The 19,869-nt window shown below is 39.6% G+C and overlaps 1 protein-coding gene across 6 annotated transcripts in view; it reads right to left on the reverse strand.

Moving 5' to 3' along the window:
* vps9d1 (VPS9 domain containing 1) overlaps window positions 1–19,869 on the reverse strand; it is a 104,876-nt gene that overhangs the window by 15,832 nt on the left and 69,175 nt on the right. For 2 of the 6 annotated variants that reach the window (XR_009821320.1, XR_009821319.1), the window contains exons 16-17: window positions 10,800–10,904; window positions 4,786–4,902 (exon numbers count right to left, since the gene is read on the reverse strand). Coding sequence is in view for 4 of the 6 variants with exons in the window: in XM_062022386.1 (XP_061878370.1) it covers window positions 4,791–4,902; window positions 10,800–10,904 (217 nt within the window). In the remaining 2 variants the exon portion in view is untranslated. Of the gene's footprint in view, window positions 1–3,873; window positions 4,903–10,799; window positions 10,905–19,869 lie in introns of those variants that run through there. The other 4 variants (XM_062022388.1, XM_062022387.1, XM_062022386.1 and 1 more) reach the window with 4 other exon arrangements.

The following is a 19,869-nucleotide window of genomic DNA, read 5'->3' on the forward strand; positions in this document are numbered from 1 at the left end:
CAAAAGAGATGTCCGAGACGCTGTACTGAACCAAAAGTTGCTTTATTACAAGCGAGTGTCATTACATAGGACTGCAATTCCTGGGAGGATGTCAGGTCAAATATGAAGGACTCCTCACTTGAAGAAGCCAAACCATCAGTTTTATATTCCTACCTCCTGTCTCTGTTTGTATGTGCTAAGTCAGGGGAGCGCATCCTAACCATAAAATGAGATGTTCGTGTGTAAGTGTCTGGAAAACAACTGCTTTAAGTCATAACTCAAATGTTGGCATTGGGCTAGACACGTAGTCTTTTCTCAAGGATAGGGCTATCACTTTTGCATTCTGAAGTCCCAATTAGAGCCTCTTTTCCTACGACAAGTGATCCATCCCACCTGCGAATATCAAACTAATTATGTGCTCAAACCGAAATACCATTATTTAATTGAACTTGGTGGTTTGCTTTCTCCAAGGTGAATATAAACATTCACCATATGTAGAACGTAATATGAGTTAATTAATTAATTTCACTATTTTTGTGTTTGCCTTGTCTGAATACAAACAACTTATGGGGAAATATGCACTCTTTCTGCAACCTTGAAACATGCAGGATGAAGAGAAAACACAGACGCTATTGCTAGCAATGTATAACGTACAGTATATACCACATGAAATAAATGTAGTTTATACTACAGTGATGTTACCTTATATGAACGTACAATAATATTTTGAGTAAAGGTGATTTACTGTGACAAAAACTAATTAGAAGTGCGAATAATGGATATTATAAAATAAATATTTATTGTTTACATCCAGAGCCGCCATCTTTGAAACAAACTCGGGGGTGGTCAGAACGCTCCGACTTTGAGGGGCGTTCCAGTTGAAGTTCCGACTAGGAACTCGGAAATTCCGACTACCCAGTACAAATGGAACGCACCATTAGTATTATATTTTTCACTTGCTGCTAATCATCACCTGGGCAGTATTCAAGCCAGTCACATTTCTGTGTCTGTGTGGGATGATTGTCTACGAATATTGGAGTTAAGAACACTGTTGGTAGTATTTTGAGATTCTTGTTTTTGTTTCACTTATAGTTGTAAAGCTCTCCTAAGGCTCCATATTTTTCATGCAAAGCTTTCCCTTAACTTTTTTGCAATTCCCTGCTTGCACTCTATTTTGGTTTAGTACTTTTCACATTAAATTCTCTTCACCGGTACGCTGCCTGCTGTCTCCTGCCTTTTGAGATTACGACCCCCAGCTACAAAGAGCATAACTAACAGTAAAAAGCCTGAGTTCGCGGCATCTTTTTTTAGAAAGTTGCTGCAAAAATTGCCCTGTTTTGAGGCTCAATGACATTGAATTAACTTGTGATTTTATAAAATGTTTTAGGTGTTCCTCTGAACCTTAACCTCAAACGGCACGATTTCAACCAAAATTGGAAAACAAATACCGTATTGATGTTTTACTTGTTTTATAGCACACAGACTTTAAAATTGACAGTAAAAGCACAACTCAGAGCTCATTGTAGAATTGAATTACTACTTTATTTCATTTATAACTACAAAACCCAAAACCAGTGAAGTTGACAGGTTGTGTAAATGGTAAATAAAAACAGAATACAATGACTTGCAAATCCTTTTCAACCTATATTCAATTGAATAGACTGCAAAGACAAGATATTTAATGTTGGAACTGAGAAACTTCTTTTTTTTTTTCAAATAATCATTAACTTAGAATTTAATGGCAGCAACACATTGCAAAAAATTTGGCACAGGGGCATTTTTACCACTGTGTTTCATGGCCTTTCCTTTTAACAACACTCAGTAAACGTTTGGGAACTGAGGAGACACATTTTTGAAGCTTTTCAGGTGGAATTCTTTCCCATTCTTGCTTGATGTACAGCTTAAGTTGTTAAACAGTCCGTTGTGGTATTTTAGGCTTCATAATGCGCCACACATTTTCAATGGGAGACAGGTCTGGACTACAGGCAGGCCAGTCTAGTACCCGCACTCTTTTACTATGAAGCCACGTTGATGTAACACGTGGCTTGGCATTGTCTTGCTGAAATAAGCAGGGACGTCCATGATAACTTTGCTTGGATGGCAACACATGTTGCTCCAAAACCTGTATGTACCTTTCAGCATTAATGGCGCCTTCACAGTAAGTTACCCATGCCTTGGGCACTAATACACAAATCATTGTATTCTGTTTTTACTTATGATTTACACAACGTGCCAACTTCACTGGTTTTGGGTTGTGTACATTTGTATTCTTGAATATTTGATCATTGAAAATAAAATATATTCATTTTTTTACATTTTTAAATTACAGGTTAATATTGTACTATTCAAACAATTGGAATTGTTTATTTAATGTATTTTTAATTAAGTACTGTATGTAAAACTTAATTGAAAGTATATCTGTGATTATTTTAAGTATTATTGAGTTGGTATTCAATGTGTACTTTTAATTAGCTTAACACTGAATATTTTTATATATCAATTACAAATACATTTAATTATTTATTCTTTTGTGGTAAAGACAAACGCCAGCTAGTCCTGAAGGAGGTGCGTGCAGAGGTTGAGGAGGAACGAACCAGCAGGATGGTGGGTATGCAGCAGCAGGGAGCATGGACAAGGTGGGAGGGTGCACTGGAGAGGAGGGTGACCTGGTCTGAGATCAGGCTGGCTGAACCCCAGCGCATTAAGTTCATGGTTCAAGCTGTCTACGACGTCCTACCCAGCCCAGCCAATCTCCATCTCTGGGGCATGATTGACTCTGCAGCCTGTGTGCTGTGCTCCAGGAAAGGCTCACTGGAGCACATCCTAAGCAGCTGCTCTAAAGCTCTGGGGGAGGGCCGCTACCGCTGGCGGCACGACCAAGTGCTGAAGACCGTTGCTGAAGCCATAGCTAAAGCTGTGGCCAAAAACAACAGCAGCAAGCAACAACTTGGCAATAGGAGAATTGCCTTTGTCAGGGCTGGAGAGCAGCCACAGTCACAGCCCAAACCAGGTAGCCAGGCTCCTCACCTAAGCATTGGACTGGGATCTTCGAGTGGACTTGGGCAAGCAGCTCAAGTTTCCAGACTATGTTACAACAACTTCGTTGAGGCCAGACATCTTGCTTACATCAGTATCTTCACGGCAGGTGCTACTGATAGAGCTGACAGTTCCTTGGGAGGATCGCATAGAGGAGGCAAACGAGCGGAAGCGGTCAAAGTACCAGGAGCTAGTCGAGCAATGCCGCAGAGGAGGCTTGAGGGCACGCTGTGAGCCCATCGAAGTGGGGTATAGAGGCTTTGCTGGCCGCTCACTGTGCAAGGTGTTCACACTACTTGGCATCACAGGTGATAGGAAAAGGAAGGCCATCAAGACCACCATGGAGACAGCAGAGAGAGCCTCTAGATGGCTTTGGATCAGGAGAGCGAACTGTGGGCCAATGCTACTGGGACACAAGCTGGGGTCTGATCAACCCTGGCTGGGTCACCTGAGGGAGGGGGTATGATGTTGAAAGACCCGAAACCCCCCGTGATCTCAGGCACATCACTGAGGATGTGTCCCAGTGCATCTGAGGATGTATCTTACAATCATTTTTATGTATTTAATATGATATAATTCAAGATTTGATTATTAAAAATATTAATTCAATGTATTTTGTAGATTACAAGGAAATATTTCATAGCTTAAAAAAATATAACTATACTATTTGTTTTATTATGTTAACATTACATAATTAAGATGCTATAATTAAATAATACATTATTTGATCTATTTACAACTTTAAGGTAATGTTTAATATTTGTATAATTGTTTTTATTTAATATCTAAAAAATTTATTATTTTATTTATTTATTGTTACAATTAGATGAACACACTTCATCCCCCAATGGAAGTAAATTATAAAACCATAATAGTCGAAAATGAAAAAAAGTATCTCTTGTCTTTATTGACCCAAACACATTTATTCTATTTTTCACAAGCTTTCATGACACAACTGTTTAACAAAGAACAAGGAGGTAATACAATTCATATACAATTAATAATTTGCATAATGCACAGAGTTTAAATTGTAAAAACTAAACAAAAAAGCAGCCATCCATTAGTAATATCATACTTCAATAAACATTTCTAACATATAACTTTGTTTTTGTGTTACATTCTATATTACCTTTTCAAAATGTTTTGACATAAGCAGCAGTCAAATTGTGTTTCACAGTTGAGCCAGTACACAATTCATTGGAATTGAAATATTTACTGAGTCCTTATATCAAATATACTATGACTATTATTATGCTGAACATTGATATAAGTGATGTCATAACACACCATGCCAGATAAATATTGCAAATGTTTTTTCATCCGCAAGTCATGCTTCTTTTAAACAATAAGAAGCCATTTAAAAAAAACACTTGGATTCCTTTAAATAAAATGGAGACAAAACAGAACAAGGAAAAACAGTCACTTTCCATAAAAAGGCTTTTAAAGCAGAAACATGTGCTTAATAAAACAGCAAATGTGGTCTGGAAAAAGAAAGAAAAGCAGAGCCTCAGGAGGGCATTAATGGCCAAATGACAAAAGTACACTTTTATAAAATATCATCTCATTTGACCCAAATTGAAATAAAAACAAATAAGCAACCTCTTGTGTACAATTACTTCTAGTCAATTCCCTTCAACTGGCCTCGTGTTTTGCCTATTGGATTTATTGTATTTGTTACGTTTGTCAAAGGTATTGTATTTGCTGTACTGGATACAATGTTTTGCTTACAAATCCAACATTGCACCATGAAAGAATGAGAATATCATCTACCTGTTTCAAATGGAGTGCTCTGCAGGAGGGTCCACTCCATCTATATGCAGCGTCTGCACAAAGGCCAAAGCACTCTGCATGGAAGTCAAACAGTAGCCTTCCTCGCCAATCAAATAGCTGGGACAGAGAAATAAGTGTTAATAAAAAGTGATGGACAGAAACAAAACTTGTGACACACTGGTTGAGTTTGGCCTTCATCACTTGTCGGTGTAATTCACATAAATATGTTATTGGTTTGCTAAAATTTATAGCAGTACTGTTTTTTTACGTAAGACACAAGTTATCTGTTGCAAGATACTTGTTTTACCTTCAGAAATGTTTGTGGCAGAGCCGTCAGCTATTTTCTGTTTTTGTAAGGTTAATAATGTCATCATTGACGACATTTACTTAGACTTAGACAAACTCTAATGATCCACAGGGGAAATTGTTCCACACCAGCTTTATTTAATTTGTTTCAGTGAATAGATGATTCGCAGCCCTTTAGGGCTATATAAATAAACATTGATTGATTGATTGATTTGTATCTTTAAAGTTGTTACTTTGATTACTTATCGATGTTTTGTTCGGTTCGACACGTTTTAAGGGGAACTGCACTTTTTTTGGAATTTTGCCTATCATTCACACAATCCTTATGTAAGACAAGCACACATATGTTTTTCTTTTTTTATGCATTCTAACTAATACATAAATGCGATCAAAAGTCAACTTACAAGGGAGACAATGGAGTCGCTCTAGTCTGCTTATAAAGCGCTTAAAACATATCCAAACACCTCCATCAAGGTTTTCTGTATATACTGTAAGTATATACGTAACAGACACTTTTATAATAACATGTAATATTGACGTATTTTGCTCATTCTAAGCATACAGCGGCGCATTAATTTCACAAACGCATCGCTAAATTGGCTTTTTCCTTCAAAAACATCACTGATTATTACTTACTGCAGACTTCATGAGAGCCAACAAACACAATAAAACATCACTTACTGTACAATGTCTGCTGTCACGAGAATGCCCACCATTAAGATGTTGATAAATTCCTGTTTAGATGAAGAATAACTCATAATCCTTGCGAAGGAAAAAAAAAAGGGGCTGGGGAACCAGACGTCTTTTTGTGTCTCGCCATCTCCGTGTCTAAATTGGATGCCAAAGTTGACCAACTTCTCGGATTATATCCTCATCCTTTTACTATCCAGGTGAGAGACATGATTTATGATCTAGAATAAATTTTCATTAGCTCCAAGGCGAGAGAGCAGTTCACCTGCTCATGACGTCAACATAGCAGCAACAAGCTAGTTCGCGCTCTGTGACAATGCGCCGCTACAAATAGTCTGTCTGCATTAGCGCTTATAATAACAATATCACTAACACTAGATTAAAATTTAGGTCACGAAATGTCAATGGAGTATTGTTGGCGCTTTTTGGATGGGTATTTAGAGGGTTGTATAGCCAGAATAGTGGACGTCCCATTGACTACATTGTAAGCGGACTTTTATTTACGTTAATTAACGAGTTAGAATGCAATAAAAAAAAGTACATCTGTCTTCTTGTCCCTTATAAGAGCAGTTTCCCTTTAAAGACGAACTTTGGGGGGAATTTTGCTTATCGTTCACAATCCTTAAGAGAGACAAGAAGACAAAAGGTTTTGTTTGTTTGTTGCAAATTTCATTTGTACTAATCAGCTCGTTCTAGGTGACTAGCAGTGCAACTGATGGGATCAGTCCATTCTGCCTTCAAATCCCTCTGAACATGCATCCAAAAACCGCCAACAATACTTCATAATAAACTGCAAAATAACAAAGCTGTAGCGACATTGTTAATGTAAAGGTAAACACTGAGAAACTCTTTTTCTAGCGTAGGCCATTAGCCATGAGCTAATTTGCATGTTCTTCCCATGACTGTGTGGGTTCTCTCTGGGCTTCCTCCCACCTCCAAAGACATGCACCTGGGGATACGTTGATTGGCAACACTAAATGGTCCCTAGTGTGTGAATGTAAGTGTGAATGTTGTCTATCTGTGTTGGCCCTGTGAGGTGGCCACTTGTCCAGAGTATACCCTGCCTTCCACCCGAAGGGTCCAGCACCCCTGCGACCCCGAGAGGAATAAGCGGTAAAAAATGGATGGATGAATAACTTGTGTGTCAACAGCTGAATGGCGTTTGAGTTTGTAATGCACAAAACAATGCGATACGACACCAATCTGTACTGACAGAAAAACATGAACAGTATCAATAAAGTATTAGCTCACATTTCATGTTTTGTTTGTACTCAGAGAGCTCGACAGTGTATGTACTGTAGATGTAATAACAAGAATGGTGTGCTGTGTGTTTCATGATCAATATTTTCGTGACTCACTCAATGGTCAGTTGTCTGTTTGGTCCAGCTGGCCAGGGATGGTTTTTTCCTGTTGATTTTGGGTAAGCACGGCAATTATGTACGCTTTGCTTGGCTCCAAGTTCCACGTTTACAGCATCAAGTCACGCCGACCTCACTGTCTCGGCTTTCGTCTGCTCCAACGTTTCACCCTCTCTTTGTGCTCGCTTCTATAAGCAACAGTTCGTCCTACGTATAATTCAGGTTCAAAAAGATATGGCTGCGAATCCTCATTTGTCCAAAAATAGTCTTCTTCGTTGTCTGTTACCAAGTCTGCCATGATTGGAACACACACGCGTTTGTTTCCGGAAGTAGGAACAGACATTTGTTGCCGGAAGTGGTTTGCATATCGGCACTAAAATCCATGTGCCCATAAAAGAAGTTACGGTATTGCTTAAAATGACCAAAATACGGTAAATATTGTACATATTACATATTTTTATGAATGTGTCTGTTACTACAATATATATATATATATATATATATATTAGGGGTGTGGGAAAAAATCGATTCGAATTCGAATCGCGATTCTCACGTTGTGCGATTCAGAATCGATTCTCATTTTTTTAAAAATCGATTTTTTTATTTTATTTATTATTTCAAAAAAAATTTATTTATTTATTTAATTAATTTTTTTAATTAATCAATCCAACAAAACAATACACAGCAATACCATAACAATGCAATCCAATTCCAAAACCGACCCAGCAACACTCAGAACTGCAATAAACAGAGCAATAGAGAGGAGACACAAACACGACACAGAACAAACCAAAAGTAGTGAAACAAAAATGAATATTATCAACAACAGTATCAATATTAGTTACAATTTCAACATCCATCCATCCATTTTCTACCGCTTATTCCCTTCGGGGTCGCGGGGGGCGCTGGAGCCTATCTCAGCTACAATCGGGCGGAAGGCGGGGTACACCCTGGACAAGTCGCCACCTCATCACAGGGCCAACACAGATAGACAGACAACATTCACACTCACATTCACACACTAGGGCCAATTTAGTGTTGCCAATCAACCTATCCCCAGGTGCATGTTTTTTTGGAGGTGGGAGGAAGCCGGAGTACCCGGAGGGAACCCACGCAGTCACGGGGAGGACATGCAAACTCCACACAGAAAGATCCCGAGGCCGGGATTGAACTCACGACTACTCAGGACCTTCGTATTGTGAGGCAGACGCACTAACCCCTCTCCCACCGTGCTGCCCAATTTCAACATAGCAGTGATTAAAAATCCCTCATTGACATAATCATTAGACATTTATAAAATAAAAATAAAAGAACAATAGTGTCACAGTGGCTTACACTTGCATCGCACCTCATAAGCTTGACAACACACTGTGTCCAATATTTTCACAAAGATAAAATAAGTCATATTTTTGGTTCATTTAATAGTTAAAACAAATGTACATTATTGCAATCAGTTGATAAAACATTGTCCTTTACAATTATAAAAGCTTTTTACAAAAAACCACTACTCTGCTTGCATGTCAGCAGACTGGGGTAGATCCTGCTGAAATCCTATGTATTGAATGAATAGAGAATCCTTTTGAATCTTGGCAAACATCTTAGCCACACGATTATCAAATGTAATAGGAAAATTACTGACCAAACTGGCTTCATGGAAGGTCGACAATCTTCAGACAATACAAGGACATTGTTTAATGTTATTTACTATGCTAGAAGTCTCCCTTATCCCACAGCAGTATGTACTGTTGATGCGGAGAAGGCATTCGACCGCATAAACTGCTCATTTATGTTTTGCACATTACGTAAATTTGGATTTGGAGATAATTTTATACAATGGATTAAGATGCTTTATACAAGGCCCATGGCATCAGTCAAAACCAATAATCATATTTCAGAACCTTTTTTGTTAAAAAGAGGAGTAAAACAGGGATGTCCTGCATCTGGATTATTATTTAATTTGGTTATTGAACCCTTAGCTGCAAAAATAAGAAGTGAAAATAATATTCATGGTATAAAAATTGGCTCTCAGTATAATAAGCTATCGATGTATTGTGACGACCTAATTCTCTACCTGTCACGTGTTAACTCCTCTCTTCACTATATCAATAATGTCGTCACTGAATATGGCTGTTTATCAGGGTATAAAGTCAATTGGGACAAATGTGAAATATTATCACTTAATAAACACTGCAAGAAATCACAAGTTCAGAACTCCAAAATTAAATGGAGCGGCGTGCAGGTAGGAATAATTATTTATTATCATAAACAAGGCAAGACTAACAAAGTAGGAACGTGCCCATGGCACGGGTATCTATCGGAAAAACTAGCACAGGAACAAGAAGCAAGAAATCAACGCAACTTGTTGCATGACGCAAGCAAAACAGCCAGACAGAGTGTGGCGAGAGGCAGGACTAAATAGCTCTCTGATTAGTGACCGGGAGCAGGTGAGCCTCCCGACGACTAATCAGAGGCAGGTGAAAATAATCAGCACCCATGGCAACGCGGAACACAAACAGGGGTGCTGAAACAGAAACAAGGGAATCCTAAATTAAAACAAAACATGATCCGGCTACGGATCATAACACTTTGAAGGCTACATTGGTGACGACTCCCATTAGCCGCATCATGCAAGCGTTTTTTTTATCATCTTTAGATTTCTAATATTAAAATCATTTCCGCTCATAATGATTGTGAATGATAAAAAAGTGCAGTTCCCTTTTAAGCCATGCTTTGTCAATAAATAGTCACGCATCGAAAAAAGAAAGTATGACGCGCTTCCAATTTTTTGGCCCTCGGGCACCACATTACAACACAATTTATTTGTTAAAGATGGCAAGATTCATAATGTCCAAATCCCTCTCACCACCATGCAAGACAGTAGAAACCTTGAGTAGCTCCTTCAGCAACACATTGCAGGAAGGAGGTCATTTTTGCTGAATTTCCCCCAGGGATCCATAAAGTACTTTCTATTCTATTTTTACCCACACCCATACGACTTTACCACACAATTATGTAAATAATATGATCTGCTTTTTTCCTTGGTGTGCAATATGGGTGTCAAAATAGAGTTTATTTTATTATTCATTATTTCTATATATGCAATACTGTATACGTTAGGTCAGGAAAAAACACAGAGGCTATTTCATCTCAGGTTTTCCTGCTCTTCAGGGGAAAATCCCCTGAAGAGCAGGGAAACCTGTGAAACACGCTTGTAGGGATGAGATAGCCTCTGTGTTTTTTCCTGACCTGACGTATATTCCGCTCTACCCCGGTATTGAGAACTGTATAACGGATACACCACAGTAACCTCGACCAAATGTAATACTGTATGTGCATATATGGAAATAGTGGTGCTATTATTACTTGTTTTTAGCTTTTGTTTTTTCATTACGTTTAACTTTTTAAAAAGCTGTTAAGCCTTTTTGAGATGGGAAAAAGTCACAAAATTATTTATTTGTGGGGATGCCCATTAGCTGTGCGCTCGTTAGCATACAAGCCAGCATAGAAAGAAAAAAAAAGTTATGTACCTAGTGAACTGAACTATGTCGACTATGGGCAAAATCTAACAAAACAGATTTGACTATGAAAATCCTGAGTTGAAAAAAGCCAGAGTGTTCTTTTATGTGAAATTGTGCATGTTTTTCCATTATGGGGACTCACCCTTCATGGATGAACTCCTCCAAGGCAGCACATTCAGAGACCAGTTGAGGACACTGACAGCGCAGAACCACAAAGGACAGGATTGGTAGTAGGTCATCGGCACCACTGTCCAAAGCACAGAAGAAGGAGGGAGTGGTTCCACATCGGAAACAAACAAGTAAAACTAAATAGAGCGCACAGACAAATTATGATGAGCTACACCCCCTTGGGTACTGAATAGAAACAAGATCATATGATTATGTGTTCTGTGCGTGCCGGACTGAAAATTATAGCTTTTTCTTTCACTCTTTAAGCTACGTAGAGGATAAAATGCAGCCTGAGATGATGACAGTGTGATTGCATTCTCCCCATGTCTCTGTAGTGACTATTTGTTTATTAGGACTCACACGCAAGCATAACTGTTTGCTTGCAGGGTTTGCGTGAGAAGAAATACTGCTGGCCCTCCACTGACCCCAAATCGTACAACAAGATATTCTGATTGGGCAGGTTCTCTGAGGTTTGGGCAAGCTCACATAACACTCACAATTGCCTATTGTCTCCAATTAATTACATTCTAACAAAACATACTGGGGCCAGTCCTAATACACCCCTCACGCTACTTTTTAGCCCTATCCTGACATTTTGCGCGTTCCCGTGAAGGTACAGTAGTGGTGTCCTGATGACTCTTTGCATGTAGGGGTAGAGGGCATAACGAGGGGTGGGGGGTATGAATCTAGCCCTTCGGAGTGATGCATTTCAGATGCCGACTCGCTCAGGTAGAGGCAGAGAAAATTCCACAATTTCTGTATAAGTTACTTAGACTTAGACTTATCCATCCATCCATTTTCTATAGCTTATCCCTTTCGGGTCGCGGGGGGTCGCTGGAGCCTATCTCAGCTGTATTCGGGCGGTAGGCGGGGTACACCCTGGACAAGTCGCCACCTCATCGCAGGGCCAACACAGATAGACAGACAACATTCACACTCACATTCACACACTAGGGCCAATTTATTGTGGCCAATCAACCTATCCCCAGGTGCATGTCTTTGGAGGTGGGAGGAAGCCGGAGTACCTGGAGGGAACCCACGCAGTCACGGAGAGAACATGCAAACTCCACACAGAAAGATCCTGAGCCCGGGATTGAACTCAGGACTACTCAGGACCTTTGTATTGTGAGGCAGATGCACTAACCCCTCTTCCACCGTGGTGCTTAGTCAAACTTTATTGATCCACAAGGGAAATTGTTCCACACAGTAGCTCAGTTACAAAGGATGGAAAGGATAATGAAGGTATAAAGTAGACTAAAAATGTACCATAGTAGCAATATAAAATATAAAAAACACTACCGTTCAAAAGTTTGGGGTCACATTGAAATGTCCATATTTTTGAAGGAAAAGCACTGTACTTTTCAATGAAGATAACTTTAACCTAGTCTTAACTTTAAAGAAATACACTCTATACATTGCTAATGTGGTAAATGACTATTCTAGCTGCAAATGTCTGGTTTTTGGTGCAATATCTACATAGGTGTATAGAGGCCCATTTCCAGCAACTATCACTCCAGTGTTCTAATGGTACAATGTGTTTGCTCATTGGCCCAGAAGGCTAATTGATGATTAGAAAACCCTTGTGCAATCATGTTCACACATCTGAAAACAGTTTAGCTCGTTACAGAAGCTACAAAACTGACCTTCCGTTGAGCATATTGAGTTTCTGGAGCATCACATTTGTGGGGTCAATTAAACGCTCAAAATGGCCAGAAAAAGAGAACTTTCATCTAAAACTCGACAGTCTATTCTTGTTCTTAGAAATGAAGGCTATTCCACAAAATTGTTTGGGTGACCCCAAACTTTTGAACGGTAGTGTATGTATATATATATATATATATATATATATATATATATATATATATATATATATATATATATATATATATATATATATATATATATATATTTATACATTTATAAATTCTTATTTAATTTTATTAAATAATTTGTGAATTGACTTAGTTATTTCATATTTTTATTTATAAATGAATTGATCATTAAATTATTAAAAAAATATTGTGTTTGTACATTATATGTGCATATTCTATGTCCAGACTTCTAGTGTATATGTAATAAATATAAAAAAAAGGGCAGCATAAAATAGAGAGTAGATATAAACAAAGAGAGGTAACGAACATATGATTGTATTACATCCGGAGATGCTTTCCTCTTCATTCACCATAGGTGAATGGAGCCTTGGCCAGGAGGACTTGATATCATCAGACGGTATCCAGCGGTCATTGGGTGTTTCGACCCTGAACCGCAACACCCTACTGCTGGTGGGCCAGCAGTGGTGGCCAAGTCACTGCCTATCTCCTCCTCCTGGCTTCCAGCTCATCTGGTCTCTCCTGCTCCATAACCAGCAAGAAGCTCTCGACAGATGCAGAGGATTCCAGCTGGATTAATAGCTGACTTCTTCATTTTTCAAAAACTCAACATACACTATATTGCCAAAAGTATTTGGCCACTTGCCTTGACTCACATATGAACTTGAAGTGCCATCCCATTCCTAACCTATAGGGTTCAATATGATTTTCGGTCCACCTTTTGCAGCTATTACAGCTTCAACTCTTATGGGAAGGCTGTCCACAAGGTTGCGGAGTGTGTTTATAGGAATTTTCGACCATTCTTCCAAAAGCGCATTGGTGAGGTCACACACTGATGTTGGTCGAGAAGGTCTGGCTTTCAGTCTCTGTTCTAATTCATCCCAAAGGTGTTCTATCGGGTTCAGGTCAGGACTCTGTGCAGGCCAGTCAAGTTAAGCCCCATCCATAAAGCTGTGTGAAGGGCTTATGGACTTTGCTTTGTGCACTGGTGCACAGTCATGTTGGAAGAGGAAGGGGACCGCTCCAAACTGTTCCCACAAGGTTGGGAGCATGGAATTGTCCAAAATGTTTTGGTATCCTGGAGCATTCAAAGTTCCTTTCCCTGGAACTAAGGGGCCAAGCCCAACTACTGAAAAACAACCCCACATCATAATTCCTCCTCCACCAAATTTCACACTCGGCACAATGCAGTCCGAAATGTAGCGTTCTCCTGGGAACCTTCAAACCCAGACTCGTCCATCAGATTTCCAGATGGAAAAGTGTGATTCATCACTCCAGGGAACGCGTCTCCACTGCTCTAGAGTCCAGTGGCAACGTGCTTTACACCACTGCAGCCGACGCTTTGCATTGGACTTGGTGATGTATGGCTTAGATGCAGCTGTCGGCCGTGGAAACCCATTCCATGAAGCTCTTTGCGTACTGTACGTGGGCTAATTGGAAAGTCACATGAAGTTTGGAGCTCTTTAGCAACCGACTGTGCAGAAAATCGGCAACCTCTTTGCACTATGCGCTTCAGCATCCGCTGACCCCTCTGTCAGTTTACGTGGCCTACCACTTGGTGGCTGAGTTGCTGTTTCCAAACTCTTCCATTTTCTGATAATTAAGCTGACAGTTGACTTTGGAATATTTAGGAGCGAGGAAATTTCACGACTGGATTAGTTGCACCGGTGGCATCCTATGACAGTTCCACGTTGGAAATCACTGAGCTCCTGAGAGCGGCCCATTCTTTCACAAATGTTTGTAGAAACTAGTCTCCATGCCTAAGTGCTTGATTTTATACACCTGTGGTCGGGCCAAGTGATTAGGACACCTGATTCTGATCATTTGGATGGGTGGCCAAATACTTTTGGCATTATAGTGGAGAAGCGGTCAGGTAATAGACAAAAATCATCTATTGCTCTATGGCGAGTGATTATACAGCTGGATGGAGTGCGGAATGAAGGAGTTCTTGAATCGAACACTGTGGGAACGAAGCTGAAGGGAGCTTGTTGGAGTATGAACTCCGCTGTCCCTCAATTGTCTGGTGGAGTGTGGGCAGGATTGTCCATGATGGCGAGCAATTTGTCCTGTGTCCTCCTGTCCCTCACTGACACAAACGTCTCCAACTGCGTGCCAATAGTTTGGCTGGCTTTCCGGATCAGTTTGTCAATCAGGTTTAAGTCCCTTTTGCTGGTGCTGCTCCCCCAACAAACCACTGCAAAGTACAGGGCACTGGCCACAACAGACTGAAACAAGATCTCCAACAGCTTGCTGCACACATTAAAGGACCTAAGCTTCCTCAGGAAAATGAGTCTGCTCATGCCCTTCTTGTATGTAGCTTTGCTGTTGGTCCTTCCAGTCCAGTACGCTGTTCTAGTAGACTCCCAGGTACTTGTACTGCCCCACTACTACCACCTCCCAGTCCTGGATGTTGATAGGCTCCACAGGGGTCATTTTCTTCTTGAAGTCGATGACCAGTTCCTTGGTCTTGTCCACATTAAGGAGCAGATGGTTAGTTTGTAACGTTAGCCAGCTCGCCACGCTAGCTAAAGTGAGGCTAAAATACAAAATAATAATACTAAAGTATACTACAATGTTTGCAAATCGGAAAACATTAACGCTACATACCTTCAAAAAATTCACAAGAGACAACAGTCGTAGATGGCGGCTTCTTCTCCGTGTATTTTTTCGTTTATTCATCAACCAAACATGATCTCAGCCGTTGTTAACTCCATTGCTGCCGGGTTTGTCGTGTAATGGTGGGAATATAGGGTTGTACAGTACACCTCTACTAATAAAATACTGCGGTCCTAATTAATTAAAAAAGGTACTACTGCCTTTGTAAAATATTATTTTTCATCCACATTTGCTGCCGTGCATTCAGACGGAAGGCGGGGTAAGGACAAGCGGTAGAAAATGGATGGATGGATATGTTGCCGTGCGTTGGTGACATTGCTGAGACGAGGCGCGGTGCATTCGTGTGTCAAAACGCACACACTTAACGCTTACAAGCAAAAAAAATCGTCGAAAGGAATAATGACAAAAAACGGCAATTCTACTGGTTAAACAAAAGGGTCCGTGAAAGGCAATATAAAGGTATTTGCGCTTCAAAACTATCAATAAAAATGACACTTTAAACACAGAAGCGCGGCTAGGGTGACATTATCGGTCAAGAATTGCTGATATATAACTGTGGAACAACACAAACACGTGAAGTTTCAGGAAGTATAGGGTGGTTTCCTAAAATCTGTAAAGGAGACTAATGTCAAATATAACCCAGATTGAAAAGTAATTGAAAGGTAGATAATTGATGAGCCTTTTGTCTGCTTTTGTGTATTGTATCAGGAGTGCAGTTGTCTGTCAATATTTCCCTGTATTTATTTGACTGATGCATGTTTGTTTATATATAATTTTTGTGGGTTATTTGTTGGGGGGAGAAAAAAACCAACATTTGACATGTGTTTAATTGTATTTCTGGACTGTATATGTCAAAAATCCAATAAACAAATGTTTATTGGACATTGAAATTGCACTTTTGCACAACTATGTATTACTTACATTAAAAAAGAATTAACAAGTGTGCAGCCAGATGAAAATGAACCAGAAAATAGATAATAATGACTAATATAGTATGATAAAGTGAGTGACAATCTATTCAACAATTTAATACATACACATTTGCAAAGGCATTAATTGGAGGAGGGGTGTTTAACAATGTGTTAGCATCAACATTAACACTGTGATGCTAACATGTACTCACGTGTTGAATAAATCATTTGTTATACAAGTCAAACATTTGATTTAAGATGACGTTAGCTGCCAAAATACACTTTTACTTTGTTTCTATTTGTTTGCTGCCCCTAAATATGCAGGATGGTTTTTGGTAATGTCGTATCATTGATGGAGTACTACCAGTGTTGGGACTAACGCGTTACTGTAACGCCGTTAGTTTCGGCGGTAACTAGTAATCTAACGCGTTATTTTTTATATTCAGTAACTCAGTTACCGTTACTACATGATGCGTTACTGCGTTATTTTACGTTACTTTTTATGTAGTATCGACTTCAAACAGAAGATCTGAGTGTGTTTTGTGGCAGCGCTACGGTGTCGTTCTTGTGAATCTCTTGTGTCACACGGAGGAGCCGCGCTGTGTGTGTGTGTCTGAGTGTGGGGAGGGAGGAGGGGAGGGGTGCGCGCAGCAGCATTCGTGAGGGAGGGGCGGAGACAGAGAGAGCGAGAGATTTGTTAACACGCATGCGTCGCCAGGCTCAGCTTTTTATCGATAGATTTTTCAGATTTAATTTTTTATTATCTATAGCAGGGGTGTCAAAAGTGTGCCCCGGAGGCCATTTGCAGCCCACAGCTAATGTTTTAAAGGCTCACAGCACTTTCTAAAAATACTATTAAAATAAACAAAAACATAACAAAAGTGAAATAAAAAAGCTTAAAGGTGAAATGTAATTTAGAAAACGTTACAATGTTGACTAATAAAACAAAGCTGTTTTTTTTTTCTTTCAAACTGTCATTGCTCAAAACATAATATTGAATCAAAATTAATGTTATTATGAATTATAGTACACACACTCTGTCAATTCTCATATATACTATTTATTTCTAGACTTCTAGAGTGTTTGATTATCACATCACTCTAAATGTATAACAAATAAAGTTCACAAACATAAAGAGGGATCCTAGTGGGCCAGGCCAATCTTTCCTTATCTCTAAACTAAAACTGGGGAAATGTGTAGAGCAGGGGTCACCAACCTTTTTGAAACCAAGAGCTACTTCTTGGGTACTGATTAATGCGAAGGGCTACCAGTTTGATACACACTTAAATAAATTGCCAGAAATAGCCAATTTGCTCAATTTACCTTTAAAGGCCTACTGAAATGATTTTTTTTTATTTAAACGGGGATAGCAGATCTATTCTATGTGTCATACTTGATCATTTCGCGATATTGCCATATTTTTGCTGAAAGGATTTAGTATAGAACAACGACGATAAAGATCGCAACTTTTGGTATCTGATAAAAAAAGGCTTGCCCCTACCGGAAGTAGCGTGACGTAGTCAATTGAACATATACGCAAAGTTCCCTATTGTTTACAATGATGGCCGCATGAAATGAGAGAGATTCGGACCGAGAAAGCGACAATTTCCCCATTAATTTGAGCGAGGATGAAAGATTTGTGGATGAGTAAAGTGCAAGTGAAGGACTAGTGGGGAGCTGAAGCTATTCAGATAGGGAAGATGCTGTGAGAGCCGGGGGTGACCTGATATTCAGCTGGGAATGACTACAACAGTAAATAAACACAAGACATATATATACTCTATTAGCCACAACACAACCAGGCTTATATTTAATATGCCACAAATTAATCCTGCATAAAAACACCTACGTGTTTGTTATGCTAGCTCCTAGCTCCTCTGCTAGCTCCTAGCTCCATAGAACGCGCCAATACAATTCAAACACATGATCAACACAGACAATCACTCAGCCCAAAAGACCGTTCACCTAACCCAAGGTTCATAAAGCTTATATATTTTTAAAAAGTTACGTACGTGACGCGCACATACGGTCAAGCTATCAAATGTTTAGCAGCCAAGGCTGCATACTCACGGTACCTGATATTCAGCTGGGAATGACTACAACAGTAAATAAACACAAGACATATATATACTCTATTAGCCACAACACAACCAGGCTTATATTTAATATGCCACAAATTAATCCTGCATAAAAACACCTGTGTTTGTTATGCTAGCTCCTAGCTCCTCTGCTAGCTCCTAGCTCCATAGAACACGCCAATACAATTCAAACACCTGATCAACACACACAATCACTCAGCCCAAAAGACCGTTCACCTAACCCAAGGTTCCTAAAGCTTATATATTTTTAAAAAGTTACGTACGTGACGCGCACATACGGTCAAGCTATCAAATGTTTAGCAGCCAAGGCTGCATACTCACGGTACCTGATATTCAGCTGGGAATGACTACAACAGTATATAAACACAAAACATATATATACTCTATTAGCCACAACACAACCAGGCTTATATTTAATATGCCACAAATTAATCCTGCATAAAAACACCTACGTGTTTGTTATGCTAGCTCCTAGCTCCTCTGCTAGCTCCTCGTTCCATAGAACACGCCAATACAATTCAAACACCTGATCAACACACACAATCACTCAGCCCAAAAGACAGTTCACCTAACCCAATGTTCATAAAGCTTATATATTTTTAAAAAGTTACGTACGTGACGCGCACATACGGTCAAGCTATCAAATGTTTAGCAGCCAAGGCTGCATACTCACGGTACCTGGTATTCAGCTGGGAATGACTAAAACAGTAAATAAACACAAGACATATATTTACTCTATTAGCCACAAAACAACCAGGCTTATATTTAATATGACACAAATTAATCCTGCATAAAAACACCTACGTCTTTGTTATGCTAACTCCTAGCTCCCAGAGGTGTGGACTCGAGTCACATGACTTGGACTCGAGTCAGACTCGAGTCATGAATTTGATGACTTTAGACTCGACTTGACAAAATGTAAAGAGACTTGCAACTCGACTTAGACTTTAACATCAATGACTTGTGACTTCACTTGGACTTGAGCCTTTTGACTTGACATGACTTGCTACTTTCCCCAAAACCTAAAGTTTAAAAAGTTATTTGGGAGCGCTCCGTAGCTTTCATTTTGTACGTGTCTGTCTCTCAGCGTGTGTGCTGCGTGTCAGCGTGTGTGCTCTCAGTACAACAGCCAATCAAATTAGATCTACATTGTTTTCATCACACAGCATTCAGCCATTTAAATTGCAGGACAACCAATGAACAAGAGTTGTCAAACAACGCGCCAGTGAGAAAGATTTATACCAAAGTTGGTTTCGTTCGGGTATAAAAACTACGACTTGGTCAACAAAAAACGAATTGCCGTATGCAAATCACGCAGTTCGAATATTACAGACGGAGACGCAACAACTTCCAACTTCGTTCGACATTTGAAGTTGCACAAAGAAGGGTAAGTTTTGAATGTAAGCTAACGTTTATTGGCTAAGTAACATGACTTTTATTTGCTGTGTAGTTAAATCAGTGAGGCTGTAAACTCACTGCTAACGTCATAACCATAGACATCTTTTAAGGGTACACAGCATCGAGCGCTACTGCCTACTGGCGCAGACGAGACGCGGGGCCGCCATCTTGGAGTGGTGATCCGCTCCACT

Source organism: Entelurus aequoreus, linkage group LG16 (genome assembly GCF_033978785.1).
Source record: "Entelurus aequoreus isolate RoL-2023_Sb linkage group LG16, RoL_Eaeq_v1.1, whole genome shotgun sequence".
Classification (NCBI taxonomy): Eukaryota; Metazoa; Chordata; class Actinopteri; order Syngnathiformes; family Syngnathidae; genus Entelurus; species Entelurus aequoreus.